General features: G+C 51.5%; 1 protein-coding gene across 3 annotated transcripts; it reads left to right on the top strand.

Annotated features, from left to right (window-relative positions):
• Positions 1-6,598: 6,598 nt before the first annotated feature.
• Positions 6,599-14,536, top strand: PROCR (protein C receptor). 3 transcript variants are annotated; one of them, XM_050965669.1, is made up of 5 exons: positions 6,599-6,895; positions 7,597-7,836; positions 8,887-9,168; positions 9,432-9,581; positions 13,782-14,536. In XM_050965669.1, exons 1-5 carry the CDS (start codon positions 6,841-6,843, stop codon positions 13,790-13,792), a joined length of 738 nt encoding a protein of 245 aa, XP_050821626.1. In that variant the 5' UTR covers positions 6,599-6,840; the 3' UTR covers positions 13,793-14,536. The 3 variants fall into 3 exon arrangements, with proteins under 3 accessions (XP_050821626.1, XP_050821625.1, XP_050821627.1); XM_050965668.1 differs by lacking the exon at positions 13,782-14,536 and having other exon boundaries at positions 6,608-6,895; positions 9,432-10,924; XM_050965670.1 differs by lacking the exons at positions 6,599-6,895; positions 13,782-14,536 and adding an exon at positions 7,076-7,440 and having other exon boundaries at positions 9,432-10,924.
• Positions 14,537-16,088: the final 1,552 nt, after the last annotated feature.

Below are 16,088 nucleotides of genomic sequence, written 5' to 3'. Positions count from 1 at the left end.
AAGGTCCAAATCTGGGACTAAGGTTATGACAGCATGTCTGTCTGTATTTCAACAGTTTGGCATCAGCACTGCCTGGCCTGCTTGATGGCCCGTTAAGGACCATCAGCCACATAACTGACCCATTGAGAGAAGGCAGATACACCTTATAACTCAGCAAGGCATGCAGGGACCTGCCTATGGACAGAACTCTAGGCTTCCAAGCCATGTGCTGGGCAGCTTGTGTTTGAAAGAAAGGAAGCAGATGCCACACGGCAAGAGATTATAAAAGGCAGCTGCATCTTTATTTTGTCTTCAATCCTCCTTCTTACCTCTGAAGGAACTTTGCTACAAACTGAAGCTCTGAACAAAGGACTGAATAATCCATCCAAGCTGGGGATGTACTCCAAAGGCTTGAAGTAAACCAGCAGTTTATTCCATCACTTCTACAAGCCTGAACCAAGAACTTTGCCATTACTGGATGTAGTTGTTTCCTTTAACCAATTTTAACTCTCATCTTTCTTTCCTTCTTTCCTTCTTCTTTCTTCTTCCTTCTTCTGCGTGATTTTATGGTAAGATCAGAGTTTTAAATTGACCTGGGTGTGAGGTTGGTACTTTGGGATCAGAAGAACCTATTATTTGATGAGATGGGTGTGAGGAACTGGGAATGTTTTCTCTGAGTACTGTGTTGGTGCCTCAGTGACCCCATGGCAGTTCTTAAGTATCTGGCAGAGCAAAGGGCCAGTGCACCTAAATGCCTGATGCTCTGTCTCCTAGCAACTGATGGCCTGGGCCCCTCCTCTGCAAAGGTGCCAGCTGAAGGTGTTGGAGTCAAAGGGATCAGGTGACCTCCTGGCCCGGGAAAGGGGCTGAGGAGAGAGGAGGGGCTGGGAGGGGTTGTTAGTCTGGAGCTGGCTGGGGTTGAGTGAAGTGCAGACCTGAGGGTCTGGCTCACTGACCCCCAGAATGGACCCAGCCGAGGGGTCCGGTTCGCTGTATCTACAAGCTCTGTTTTAGACCCTGTTCCTGTCATCGAATAAACCTCTGTGTTACTGGCTGGCTAAGAGTCACGTCTGACTGCAAAGTGGGGGTGCAGGACCCGGTGGCTTCCCCAGGACCCCGCTGGGGTGGACTCGCTGTGGGAAGCGCACGGAGGGGCAGAGGATGCTGAATGCTCCAAGGAGAGACCCAGGAGGTGAAGCCGTGTGAGCTTCTTGCCCTGAACAAGTCTGCTCCAAGGGAGAGGAGGCTCCCCAAAGTCCTGACTGGCTTGGTGGGGTGCAGTTCCAGAGCATTGCCCGGTGACTCCGTGACAACGGGTTGTAAAGAACAACTCATCTCTGAATCCAGTGTTTTTGGTGGTGATACACTGCTACCTCGATATAACGCCACCCAATATAACATGAACTGGGATATAACGTGGTAAAGCAGTCTTCCAGGGAGTGCGGGGGGCTGTGCACTCCGGTGGATCAAAGCAAGTTCAATATAACACCGTTTCACCTATAACACAGTAAGATTTTTTGGCTCCCAAGGACAGTGTTATATCGAGGTAGAGGTGTATAAGAACTGGAATGCCTAAGGAAACTGCCTTTATGTTTTCTTGTTAGCCAGTGTGGTGAAACAGGAGTTTATTTTTGTGGCTGGTTTGGTATATCTTCTAAAAGGATTGTTGTCAGATGCTACCGGTGTGGTGCTCTGCTCTGTTCAATGTTGATATCACTCGGCTGCGATCGTGTGTTCCCTCTGTGTGCTGTCCCAGCTCTGCGCAGATAGCTGACACAGCAGATCTTGAGAAACCCCCCAATGACCACAGAGTCCAGTAAGGTACGAAGGCTCGTCGGCCAGGTTTATTGTCAAACGAAGCGCAATGATAGTTCCCCTAGATTGTTACTCTAGTAAAAGGCATTCTACTAATATGTGCCCCCTGGCAATGGACTCAGCTCAGTCAGTGGCGGGACTTTCCACTGCCCCCTCGGCTGGACAAAGACACCGCCCAGGGATGCATTCTTATACACAGGTACAAACAAGTTACACATCACTCCTGACGTATTGAGATGCAACCCTTCCATGTAGCAAGGTACAACCCCTCTACGTAGTAAGGTACCGCCTCTCACCTTGTACGTGTTGGTTCAAACAAAACAACTCTATCCATCATATTACCCTTTTGGCCCTGTTATTGGGATGGGTCAGCCTGTTCCTTGTTATCTGTGTGGAATGTTTAAGTATGTGAATGTTCTGATCTCTAGTGTTCAGTACCTTTTAGGTACGTAACTTCTTGCAGCATCAGCCCTTTCCTTGCCAGCTTGCGTGAGCAGGGCCTGCCTCTGGCTCAGAGCTTCACTTTGCTTTATGTTAGCAAAGTCTTGATCATTACTTTAGTTCAGGCCTCAGGCCTCATACCGGGCCTTTGATACCACGGTTTATATCTTAGAGCCTCCTCTTACTACAAGGATAACCACCAATTTTGGGTTGTTTGCCCTATTTCTCAGCAGTTTGTCCCGAATTTGGCATTCTCAGTTATGACCTACTAAGGCATGGTTACACCGTGTCTGATGGGGCAAGCCAAGCAGCGCCTTGGCATTGGCCGAGCCTTATCTAACTGCCAAGTGTCTGTGATGGGTGGGATGAGGGCTTTGCGCCAATCTCGGATGCTGGCCCAGGACTCCTCGATGAGGCAACCCCTTCATCGTGGCAGATGAAATGGCAGCTGCAGGTGTCCAGCCTGAGGATGGGCATATTCCAACTCCTGCCTTCAAACAGGGCTGGAGAGCTGAATGGGGGAGGGGATACATCTGCTTTGAATGTTTTGGGGTTGGTCATACTGCCACTACATGTCTGTCTGTTAGGGGTTCCCTTTGGTTGCTTTGCTTTGCCAGGATTCCTTCATACAGCTCTTCCTGCTGGGGCTCAGCATTGCCACATGGGGCTGGACTTGGTCTGAAAAAAGTGGAGGTGACCACCATTTTCTACAGATATGAAAGAGATAGCACATCTGTTCTGCCCCTGCCCCTGCTCCCTGTCTGTTCTGCACCCACATCTGTCCTGCCCCCCAGCAACCCATCAGTTCTGCACTCCCATCCATTCTGCCCCCCAGCAACCCATCAGTTCTGCACTCCCATCCGTTCTGCCCCCCAGCTTCCCATTAGTTCTGCACCCACATCCGTTCTGCCCTTGTGACGCTCAGATCCCCAGGAAAACACCGAGCCCCTCCCCACGATGTTCATTCTTGTAAAATGAATGTGGGTATCCAATGCAAAGTTTCTCATGCTGGGTGTCTTTGGAAGGCTCATGATGCACTGAGCATGGTTGTTATAGTGATGTTATAGTAATTATTACAACAATCTTATGTTATAGGTTATAATTTCATGTATATAGTTATGAGGCTGAAAATGTATCCTCATGGCTCAAAGCACGCCAGGCAAATACTCTCTAGGAACAGAGAGGCAGTTCACACCTCATCAGGGCAGGTATGGGACAAACCCAGCCCAGCCTCACAGGAACAAAGGACAATGGCCTAGGCAGCAACAAACGAGGGAGTCAGCCCCCTTTCTTTAGTCAGTTTGGAACTGCGATGAGGTAATGCTCACTTGACTCTGAAGGGCACGGGGCAAAGCCAAGAGGGAAGAAAGGACATGATAAAAGGGAGAGACATTTGCCATGTTCTTTTTCTCTCTTCCACCTACATCTACAGACACCACCACACCAAGTGACTGAAGCACTGCTCAAAGGGGAGAGCCTGGCTGAGGGCAACCAGCCAGCCTGTGGTGAGAAGCATCTAAGTTTGTAAGGGCATTGAAGGTGTTAAGATCAGCTTAGAATGCGTTTTGCTTTTATTTCATTTGACCAAATCCAACTTGTTATGCTTTGACTTATAACCACTTAAAATCTATCTTTCATAGTTAATACAGATGTTTGTCTATTCTACCTGAAGCAGTGTGTTTGGTTTGAAGTATGTCAGAGACTCCTCTTGGGATAACAAGCCTGGTACATGTCAATTTCTTTGCTAAATTGACAAACTCATATAAGCTTGCAGCATCCAATGGGCATAACTGCACACTGCAAGATGGAGGTTCCTAGGGTTGTGTCTGGGACCAAAGATATTGGGTAGTACCATTCACTTGCAAGTAGCTGGGAGCAGCTTACATGCCAGAGGCTGTGTGTGAACAGCCCAGGAGTGGGGGTTCTCATGGCAGAGCAGGGTAAGCCTGGCTCTCAGAGTCAAGGATTGGAGTGACCTAGCAGATCACCCATCCAGATAACACCAGAGGAGAATGTCACAGCCCCCAGCTCCCCATCAGTTCTGCACCCACATCTGTCCTGCCCTCAACTCCCCATCAGTTCTGCACTCACATCTGTTCTGCCCCCCAGCTCCCCATCAGCGCTGCTCACACATCTGTCCTGCCACAAGCACCACATCAATTCTGCACCCCCTCTGGCACCACCTCTACTCCTCCTGCCATTCTTACCCTTCACCTTGCAGGCCTGGGGGGTGGGTCTTTGGCAGGGTCTCCTCCCCTTGCAGGTTGTGGGGGGTCAGTGGGGAAAGCAGCCACTCAAAGGGTTGAAATGTGGCTCCTCAGCTGGCTGGAGTCATAGAAATGTTATTTGCAGGATCTTTGTCCCCTGGGAACCTGGCGAGCTTGAAGCAGAGGTAGTAGAACCTGCCCTGGACGCCTCCATTCCCCAGCCATGGAGACAGCTCTATTGCTAATCCCAGGCATTCCCAAAGAACTAATCAGGCTTCAAAAGTCATGAGACTGGCTTCAAAATAATAAACATTATCTCCCCCAAAATATCCCAAGCCCCTTCACTCCCTTTCCTGAGGAGGCTTGAGAATAATATCCTCACCAATTGGTACAGGTGAACACAGACCCAAACCCTTGGATCTTAAGAACAATGAAAAATCAATCAGGTTCTTAAAAGAAGAATATTCATTAAAGAAAAAGCAAAAGAATCACCTCTGTAAAATCAGGATGGTAAGTACTTTACAGAATAACAAAAGACGCAAGGACACAGAGGATCTCCCCTCCAGGCAAAACCTTAAAGTTGCAAAAATAGAGATAAACCTCTCTATTAGCATAGGGAAATTCACAAGCTGTAACAAAAATTAATCTAACACATTTCTTTTCTGCTATTACTTCCTATTTCTGCAAGACTAGATGCTTAGTTCAGATATACTTAAGAAGATGGAATTTCCCTGCCTGGTTTCTTGGCTGACACCAAGAGACCCAGACCAAAACCTTCCCCTACAGACTTGAAAGTATCTTCGCCTCTTACTGGTCCTTTTCTTCAGGTTCCACCCAGGTTATCTGAGCTTCTTAACCCTTTACAGGTAAAAGAGGAATTAACCCTTTACAGGGTAAAGAGGTTTTATGCTACCCTTAGCTGCATGTTTATGTCAGAGGGCTAGAAACTTAGCTTTTGTAACTGAAAGCTGAGGCTGGCTCCCTCTGACCCGCCAGTGCTGGGAAGTCTAGCCCCAGGCAAGGGGCTGCTGGAGTGGTGGGGCGGGCAGGGGATCCCCATGGAGGTCACAGCTGAATGGGAGCCAGGGAAAGCGAGGCCAGAAAATCAGTCATGCTGCAGGCCCAGCTGCAATGACACATCTTGGAAGAGCTCTGAGCAGGCGCCGCCCATGGCACAGCAGAGGGCAATGGGCCAGCCAACAGCAGGATCACCAGGGAGAGAAGTGAGCCCAGGGCACATCCCAGTCCTCACCGATTGCTTCTCATCTTGTAGCCCACTGGGAGTGACGCGTTGTCCCTTCTGTGCCAGAGGGGTGAGCAATGTAATGCCTGGCCCAGGCCAGAGAGAAGACAGGGGCCCACAGGGAGCTGAGCAGCTGTGCTGAGGGCCAGCCATTGCCTGACAAGGCAGAGAGGGGCTGGGCTGCTCCAGGGGGTGACTCCTGAGCCAGCCAGCTCTGTGGTGCTCCGCACAGAGCCAGAGCATGGCCAGGATTCAAGCACGGAGCAGGCTTCTTTGTCCTCTCTGGAGAAGGCCATCCAGGGATCACTGTGCAGTTCATAGCCAGCCTGTGTGCTCACCCCGTGCCTCATATCCCCTTGGAGGGTCCACAGCCATTCTAGAAAGGGGAAACTGAGGCACAGAAGTGAGTGACTTGCCGAAGATCACTCAAGGAGTCAGTAGCTCTGGTGGGCATAGAACCCAGGACTGCTGCCTGCTAGTCCCCCTGCTCTAACCCATTAGTCCACACTCTCCATCACAGCTTGGAGCAGAACCCAGGAGTCCTGCCTCTGTCCATCACCCCAGTGTGAGCCTGGGAGTGAAATCCAGGAGTCCTGACTCCCAGCCCACTGTTCAGCCTATCAGAGCTTGGCCTGGCAGCTAGGGTTAACAAACACTCCCCTCTGCGGGGGAAGCTGCTGGGTGGGAGCTGGTACATCATATTTGCTGGGGCTCCATTTCACTCATTACATATGTTCAGGGGGGTCTCCAGAGCTCAGGGCCCCGGAATACTTCCTCCCCCCCGCACATCAGCCGTGGGTGTGTGAGCTGCAGTGCCCAGCCCAGCTGCGTTGTGGGGACAGCAGAGGGGAGCCAGGTCCTGGGCTGGCAGAGAAGGGGTGTCAGCAGCTGCGGAAATGGAACAGAGCTGCAATAACAGAGCTGGACTAACATTCCCGCCCTCTTCCTCCCTGCCAGCCCCAGCTCCCTCCCACAGCTCTGACTGCTCCACAGCACTGCCCCGACATTCACATCCCCTGCACTATTCGGCACAGAAGCTTGAGACACAGGGCCCCTGCCATTGCTCTGCCAGGCTCCGGGACCCCCCCATCTCCTCCACCAAGGGCACCAGGCTAGAACTGAGCAGTGACTGGGCCCCCCAGCCAGCTTGTGAGAATGCTGCTACTTCTGCTCCTTGTCGGTGTTCTCTGCCACCAGGGAGATGGGGCAGGTAAGAGGGGTCCCCAGCACCCCTATGCAGGGCTCTTGCACCCTGGGGGAGCTGCAGAGCCACCCAGTCCTGAGCGGCTCTGAGGGCTTGGCCATGGAGACAACCCCTCGCTCTGATCAGCCCAGCTGAGAGAGAGAGAGTGTGATTCCCAGCGATGTGGCCAAGGGATGGGATGGGGTCTACTCTCAGGCCAGGGTTTCCCTGCAGACACTGTAACAACCCCCATCCCCCTCCAGCCCCTGTGACACAGGGAAGTGGCAGGTCCCTTCACAGCTTAAATGCTTTTCCTGCACTCGAAGCACCACAGGAAAGGCTGGTGCCGGCCAGTCTGAAACGGCCCCCGCAAGGAGATACCAGCGGTGCTAGCATGACTGAGGGACTGGCAGTGCTGGGGGAGGTGGGCAGGGAAGCCCTGCGATGAGTGGAGCAAGGCAGGGAAATCCCAGCATCTGCTGAACCCTCCTGCAGGAATTACCTGTGGGCTTCTCTTTCCCATGCATGGCTGAGTGCGGGGGAGCCCGAGCAGCTGGCCAGTGCTCCAGCAGGTGAGGCTGGGGGCTTGCTGCAGTGATGGAGGAATGCCTCCGGCCCCCTGGGAGGGAGGTCCTTGTGTGACAGGAAGCCCAAAGTCAGTGGTCAGGGGGATGTGGGTGGCCAGTGTCCTCCGACTTTCTGATTCTCTGGGTGTCTGTCCCTCCCAGCCCTGCACACGTTCACCATGATTCAGCTCGCCCACCTTCCGAACAGCAACACCATTGAATTTTTGGGGAACGCCACTCTGAACGGGGTACTGACCCACAGCCTGCAGGGCTTCAATGCCAGCCAGCTGCTCCCGCTGGAGCCCCCAACGCAGTGGCAGGCGATGGAACGCAGCCTGCAGACTTACTTACACGCCTTCCATATGTTGGTGCAGGTGATCGCCAAGGAGAGGAAAGTGCAGTGTGAGTACTAGAGCGGGAGCGGCGCTTGAGGGCATGGGCCCCTCTGACACCTGGTGCTGGTGATATGGTTCGGGGGGTGGCAGCAAAGTGGAAGAAACAGAGTTTGCATCAGCTGGATGGCACAGGGGGGCATGCATGGTGTTTGCTACCCATAGATGGGTCAGCCAGGCAGGGTGCTGCGCTGCCCCCCCCCACCCACCGAGCACTGTGTATAATGTGGGGGCAAGGAGGTGGAGGTGCAGCAGGGGAGAGGGTGTTTTGTTTTACCAGGATTGCTAGGAGAATGTTTTTCAACTAAGTGTTTTTGGTTGAAAAAATGCATTGGCTTTGAGCCAACTCAATCCCCATTGAAACAATCTTTTCCCTTGCATTGTTTGATTCCACAAGCAAATTGGTTATGGTTCAGATTGAACCCGATTTTTTGTCACATTTTTCAGTTTGGCCCCATTCCCTGCTCAGCCTCCCACTGCCATAGCCTATCAATAGCAGTGACTTAGACCTTGGCCAAAAGGAAACAGTGAGGCAGCCCAGAGTCAAGTCTCTGTGAGCGAGCGGTGTGTGCGTCTCCTGGCTTCAGACTGCGCCCACTCGGCGAACAAAATGGCAGCTGCCACCCAGCTTTCCCAGGAACTCTGAGAGTACCACGAAAGGAGAACAGAGACACATCAGTTACCTGGCAGTGTGTGGCACCGGCTGGGGTAGGGAAGCAGAGAGAGTAGGTGTGGGGGCGTGGAGATAGCAGTGGGGAATGGGAAGGGAAGGAGGAGGGTAGGGGGATCAGGCCAAGGGAGAGAAAAGGGGTAAAGGAAAGCGAGTGGGGGACAGGTCTGGGGAGCACAAAGGGAGTGGGGGTAGAATCAGGGGAAAGAAGTGAGGGGACGGGAAGATGGGGCTGAGCCCAGGGAGCAGATAGAAGTGAGGAGGAGGATGCTGACTGCCCCCCATCTGCCGGAGGGTTGCTCTGGCAAAACAAGGAGGGGTTGGGGTGCCCTCCTGACCCCTGCACCTGGGCCATGCCAGCCTGACCCCTCTGGCTCTGCCCCCTCACAGACCCCCTGAACTTGCACTGCAAGCTGGGCTGCCAGCTTTCCCCTGATGGCGCCTCCCACAGCTTCTACGAGGTGGCACTCAATGGAGATGACTTCCTGAGCTTCCGAGCGGCCAATGCCAGCTGGGTGCTACCGGGGCACAAGGAGGAGGACAAGCTGGCCACATTCGCCCATGGCCAGGTGAGCCGGTACCCAGAGACCACTTCCAAGCTGCAGTCCTTCCTGGAGACAACGTGTGTGGAGTTTGTGAGGCGGCACAGCATGATGGATGGCGCCAGGACCGGTACGTGAGGGGGGATCAGTGGGCATGGGTTTCCCAGGGGTGCTGCATAGGGACAGCACTGCAGCCTAGCAATCCCTGCGCCAGCCCATGCTGGCACCAGGACCCTCTGCCCAGCAGCAGGAATATGAACCCCCTATGACACTGGAAGGGGGGGAAACATGGGAATGGAACCTGGATCAGTCCCATGCACCAGGCCTGGCCCCCACTGTGCACGGCCCCTGAGAGCAAAGCCCGGCTCTGAGCCCATTCCTCTTGTCTTGCAGAAGGACAGCACAGGCGCTCGCACACCCCTCTGGCGCTGGGCATCACCTTGGGAGCCTTCGCCCTGGCAGCTTTGGCCGTAGGAGTCTTCCTCTGCACAGGAGGGTGGAGTAGTGGCACTAGAGGAGGCCACGCCCCAGCCAGCCCTCACAGTACGGAGTGTGGGGGGGCTCGGCAGCTGTCACCCCCTGGCAAGGGAAAGGGAACGCTGCTCAGTCCCCACAGCTGATCAGCTCTGCATGTGGATCACCGCCCCTAAAGTACCAGCTCCCCTGCTATGTGCCAGACATGGGGCGACACTCATCCACAGCTCCCACCACATCCTGTTCTTGTAGTTACCCCCAGCCCCAGCCAGTAGCCATCCGGTTGCCCTCTCCCATTCCTCGCCTGTCCCTATAGGGGAACCCAGGGCCCCGAGCAGTGACTCAGATACCAAGGAGCTCTCCTAGGGCCACAGCAGGATTGGGCCCTTTGCCCATCCTTGGGGGGCTTTGCTCAGCCCTGGTTTGGAATGTTCCCAGCGAGGGCCTCAGTCCTTCTGGGGTGGGGGATGTGGTTGGAGATGTGTAGAGGACCTTTGCATGGTCTGGGGTGAGGCCTGTTCCATTGACACACAGATTTCTGGCAGAGGAGCTGCCCGTTTTGGGCCAGAAATGGGGAGGGTGGCATGGCATGGGGGTATCTCAGCACGCAGGCCAGTTGAGGCTGAGCTGCGAAGGAGCAGGTCTGACCATGCCAGAGAGGAAGCCAACATACTCCCAGGGGCAAACCTGGCATCACCCAGGCAGGTGGGGCAAGCTCAGGCACTAGCGCTGGGCAAATATGGGGCAGCTGGAACATCAGCCAGCCTCTCCCTTTTGTGGCGGGGCAGAGCCATGCCTGACTCATCAGCAAAGCCTCATAGATGCTCCCAGTGCTTCTCCTTTGATTGGGCGAGGGCACGGGGAGGGGGCGGGTGGTTGCAACCAGTGGCACTGGATGTGGCCACCTGGGTGCCGGTGTGCCTGGGCCCTGGTGCTGTTGGCGATCAGCCTGGTCAGGGATGGTTTAGTCTGTGCTCTATTAGCCTAAATCTGGTGCTGTGCATCGGGAGGGGGCTGTGTGAACAGCTAACAAGCTCTTGGCACTGCCTGGGGATGACCCTGAGTCAGCTCAGGAGCCCACCTGCTCCCTTGCCAGCCAGAGAGTGGTTCTGCCACACAATGAGAGGATTCAGTTGTTTGGAAGAACCACATTGAGGCAATGCAGCTCAGTGAACCAGCTGGATGAAGACATGCAGGATTCCATATTCCCAGGGGTCAAAAAACAGAGTTGCCAACCCTTCATGATTGGCCTGGAGTCTCCAAGAATGAAAGATGAATCTAATTAAAGACTATGTCACGTAAAGAAACCTCCAGGAATATGTCCAACCAAAATTGGCAACCTTAAAAGGCATGAGTCAGGCTGCAAAAAAGGCACAGGATCTAAAACTCTAATAAATGCTGGATTTGTTTGACTTGTCATCTCATTTCTCTAAGGGATGTGCATGCGGTCATGTTTTCAAGTGGGTCCCTGCAATCACGTGACCTTGAAAATTCTGTTTTTAAATGAAGACTGGGCTCTCCTGCAATCTCTGGATTCCAGAGTTGAAGAGGGGGGTTAGGAAAAACACCAGGTCTTGCAAGGCTACCACTGAAACCATAAGACTTGGCAACGTAGGGGTTCTACGTTTCTTACACTGCAGTTGCTTTAGCAGTGATTCAAAAAAAGAGAGGAGTGACTCCTTTGGGAAATGTAAATGTGCCTGCCAAGATTTAAAATACAATAGGAGCACCATGTCCCAGTTTGTTCCCAATTCATTGCACAGTTTGGACAATTCAGTTTTATGGGACTAGTTCATTCTTTCCACCTACCCTCCAGCTTGAGGGTGGCAGGGGATTTGTAATGGTAGGGGAATAGCAGCCCATGTACCCACACTTTGGTACACTTGTCTGATGAAAGCTGGTACATTATCAGAGTCAATACTGTGTGGTAAACTCCATTTAGGAAAGATTTCTATTATTAACATTTTTGCAGCTACCAGACTACTCTCTTTCCACCCATTCCCTGAAGCTATCTACAATTACAAACATCCATCTATTCTTCTGAGGTGTGGTGGGCAAAGGTCCCACAAAATCCACCTGCAAGTGCTGTAAGGGACCCTTTAAAGCCTGATGCATTAATTCCCCTCGCCTTTTCCTTCTAGCAGGCTCTTGTTTTGCACATGTTAAACAATTATGAATATGGACATTCAAATCCTCTTTCATTCCAGGCCACCAGCCCATCTTTTACAGTTTCTCTAATGCCTCTTCTAATTTCAGGTGTCCCCCCACAACAGAACCATGTATCCATCCCAAAGGAAGGTATTGCATTTGTTAAATTGCTAAAACCCATTCATTGTTTGGTTTTGCTATAATTAAGCTTTGTTCTTTTTTTCAATGGAATGCCCCGCCACTTTGAGAGGCATTCTACACTCCGTGGCTGTACCAACTCAACTTTTGCCTGAATGTCCTGTAATAATAGCAACCCTTCCTGGTTGTTTTTTGTTCTTGTTTTGCTTGTGCCTGGGTGGTTACTGCCAATGGCACAGCTTCCAATATTGTACTGGGGATCGCCGCTTCCTTTGCAAGCTTATCTGCCTCTTCATTTCCCCGTTGTAATGGACATTTCCTTTAAGTGATTTTATTTTAACCAGTCTCAACTTATTAAAATTGGCTACCAATTCTTCCATTTGTTGCCTAAGGATCTTGTGTTTAATTTCAGATCCATTGATTCCTGTAAAAGTCATAGTTTTCCACCATGAAAGATAAATGGTGGTACCTTTATAAACATAATCTAATGCGAATCAGTTCCAATAATTATTTCAGTTTTTAATTCTCTCCAACACTTCTACAACTGCTGCCGCATCTGCAGACTGTGTTCCTCCCTTCTTTAGCTTGTATTGAAAGCATTTAAGTATTTGCCCATCTCCTGTGTCTGAATCCTGTAATTCACTTTCCTTCTTTATAATATAAGCTACCATCCACAAGACAGATTGTTTTCCCAATTACCTGTTCAACCGGAGTTGTCGTAAAGACAGCGTGCACTTTAGATTCCTCCTGGGGCTCACAAACAGGTTCCTGACCAGTTAGGGTCAGACTCCAGACAGATATTTCAGGTTCTTTCGGGGTGAGCAATTGGACATTTTCTGTCATGACAGCAAAAGACCCATTGGATAGCCTTATCCGCTCACATACCCTTTGGATAAATTTTCCTGACTTAGTAGTTTTCCCAGAGCATGATGGCTTTTAACAATTACTTTACTTGCCCCGATAATTCCCTGGGCTTTCTGTAGTGTCCAGTAAGCAGAAAGAGCAGTTTGCTCAGATTCCCAGTTAGCTTTCTGGAACTGTCAGTCCTCTGCTATAAAATACGCAACAAGTCTTTGGTGGGGACAGCCAAAGCAGATGCTTCCATTAACCCCCTTTTCAAGCTTTCCCATGAACTAGTTGCTTCTTCTGTCCAGATCCATTGCAGCCTTTTAAGCACCTCATACAAGGGTTCTGCCTTTTCTGCATATCCCACCATAAATTCTCAGCGAAAGTTAGTGAGCCCCCAACAGGACTGTGAGGATTTAGTATCCACTGGCATTGGAAGGTTGCACTTCACTCTCTCCTTATCTACTGATCTTCCCCCTGCACGCCGAGTCTATTTCCCAGATACTGCATTTCTCTCTGTTTGATCTGGGCTTTAAAAGGGTTACATTTCAAGGTGTGTGCTTAGCAGCAACCCCGTAAGTGCTGCACTAACCCTTCATGCTCTTCTTCAGTTTTACTTACTATCAAGATCTCATCCACCTACTGAACTCTCTTTCCTCTTTGCAACAATCCTCCTTTTCCCAACATACTCCTCCCAGCAGCATGGAATATCATGGGTCCATCGCAGTACCCCATAGGCAAAACAGTCCAGCAATACTGAGTGCCCTGGAACACAATGTTGCAGCGGGTGGGTAGCACTGGTGGCAGAGATAAACTGCACATGGAAACAGGCTTCCCTGTAGGACAGTGAAAAAGCCTGAGGTGAAATCTGTCAGAAATGGGTCTAACATACTGTCCCTGAGCATGGGCAAAACCTGTCTTGAATGAACAACCCTCCGCATCTCCCAGGAAAAGAGGTAACAGTTTCTGGTGAAATGAGGTTTGCACTGCCTGAGTCCAGTGGAAGAAGAGGCACTTAAAAGTTGTGGGACGATTAACTCAGATCGTGTTGAGAGCCCATTGTCTGATGTGGATTTTTTTAAACTATGGATTGGAAGGCTTGGGGTTGGTATTTTATTTAGTCCTCTTTGGTTTCAGAGCTGCTGTGAAGGGGACTGGAGTTCAGGATAACACCCACTACCAGGCCTGGCTAAGGTCGTTCCTGGAAAATTTGGGCCAACCAACAAAATGCCCAAACCCTGGTTACCACAGAAGTTAGCAAGGGGTGGCAGTGGTGGGGGTCCTGCACCTTGAATTCTTCCTGCCTCTCTGACTTACCAGTCTTTCAGAGAGACTCCTGGATGCTGTATTTCGCCCCACTCAGAACAGGAAAAACCCAGCCAAGGAGCTCTGGCTTCCAGCTTCCAAAGTGTCAGCTCCTGCTGCTGAATTTCTGCCCAACAGGTCCAGGCTGCCAGTGCTGGTGCTGGCATTATGCAGCTAGGCCCTGTGCAGGAGCATGCAGCAGCTCAGAAGCCCTGGCCCTGCCAGGGGGCACTGAGAAGAAGAAAAAAATCAGTGCACACAATGGAGAAAGTGCCTGCTTGGAAACAGAGTGGGAGAGGGCCAGTGGAACTGCCTGCTGCTTCCAGTGGAGGGGTCTCACAGGGGAATTAGTGAGGTTGGCAGGTCTCTGCATAGCTCCACCATCTGTCACTATACCGTGCACTAGACCTCAGAGTGTGGCCACCAACTTTTGCAGGTGGCCACACTGACACTTTCCTGAAATACTTAATTAACTTTAGGAAAAACCAAATAAATATGCTCATATACACATCCACATCATTGTAATTATTTAAGTAGGTTTGTCTTTTTTGCAGACTCAATAATAAAAAACATGCTTTGAAAAGTGACAGGCGTGTGTTCGTTAATATCACTTTTCACAGCACACTTATTAGCTAGCTGGGAGGCTGTGATAAGTGATACAAACAAACATACAAGTATCACCTATCACAGCCTCCCAGCTAGCTAGTAAGTTTGCTGGGAAAAGTGATACTTGTATGTTTGTTAATATCACTTTTCTCAGCAAGCCCCAGGACAAATTAAGCCCTGGAAGGGGTGGGGGGGAGAGAAGGCAATGGGGGCCCAGGGTGATGGATGTGTGTGGGGAGCCTGCATGGCTGAAGCCAGGAGTCAGCATATGCTGCTGTGTGGTCAGAGCTAGGGGCTGTGCAGCTGAAGCCAGGTGTTGGGAAGCAGCCGGCAGCAGGGGTCAGCACCCAGGGCTGGCTCCCAACACATAGCAGCAGGAGCCTGGGACCAGTGGACAGAGCCAGGGGGTGCCCGAAGTCCCACAGTCTGGCTCCTAAAGTCCCGCTGGGCTGAAGCCCAAGCCTTGCCCCCAAGGTAGACTGAGAGCTCACTTTGGTCCTGGAACATTGTGCTCCACCTGTCTCTGGAGGCACTGCAGGGCAGCGCAGTCCAGGGGAGGGGGAAAAGGTGGACACTTTGCCCTCCTTTCTGCCCCATCACTGCCCAGGAGGCTGTTGTGGCCACATAAAAAGCCCCTGGTGGCCACATTTGAGAAATGTTGCACTACAGAGAACAAAAACAGAGTTGCCTCTATGAGTGGAAGATGGTGAGGAAAAACCTAGTTTTAACAGATCCCAGAGCAGCAGAGTGAAATGCTAACACCACAGAGGGGACTGGGGAGCAGCAGGACAGGGGAGAGGGGCACTGAGCTCCTCCCAAGCGCTTTATGTTTGTGCTATTCAGGATATATTTAAGAAAACTAAACTTGAATCCTCCCAACTCTTCTGCCTCTAGCAACAAGCCCCCAAAGTCTCACAAAGGGCTACAGTGCAGAGAGGGGTGGAGGGTGTTGGCTTTTCAGGGGAAAGGAAAGCAGCACTGCAGAAGTGTGCACGCATGCATGTATGTTCTGCTCTGCTGCTCGGTCTCTGCCATGCTCCCAAAGTAAGGGTCAGCACTACCCCCAGCAGAGCAGAGCAGAGCAAAGGAGGGGGAGTTGCCCACAGGTGGGAATAGCTGGCTGCCATTTCTCACCCTTTGCCTGCACGGAATGAAGTACCACACAGCCAGTTTCTCCATCAGGATGTGCTTCAAGGCTTTTTCAGCTATGGCTTCCCAGTGTGCTGGAACACACAGTGGCACACCCCCATGGACAGCCTCACAGAGGACACCAGAAAAGGCCTGAGAAACCTATCCCAGCCCAGCAGCACAGTCCTCCTCTCCAGCTAAGAGGCTGAAGAGCTGTTGCCTGTATTACCTGTCAGATGTAGCACAGCTTGTATGTCACACACCTATTTTCATTAGGACAGAGCCTTCTTTAGAGACCAAGTGCTTGCAGCTACAATAGAGCCAGTTCTACCTAGCTGCATAGCCAGTCAATTGCTATTAAACTTTGAGCAGTTGTATTACAGTGCTCCCTGCTGCACCTGTTCT

The sequence above is a fragment of the Gopherus flavomarginatus genome, chromosome 8 (assembly GCF_025201925.1).
Source record: "Gopherus flavomarginatus isolate rGopFla2 chromosome 8, rGopFla2.mat.asm, whole genome shotgun sequence".
NCBI lineage: Eukaryota > Metazoa > Chordata > Testudines > Testudinidae > Gopherus > Gopherus flavomarginatus.
Note: the sequence above shows the minus strand (reverse complement) of the source record. Positions and strands in the feature narration are given on the sequence as shown.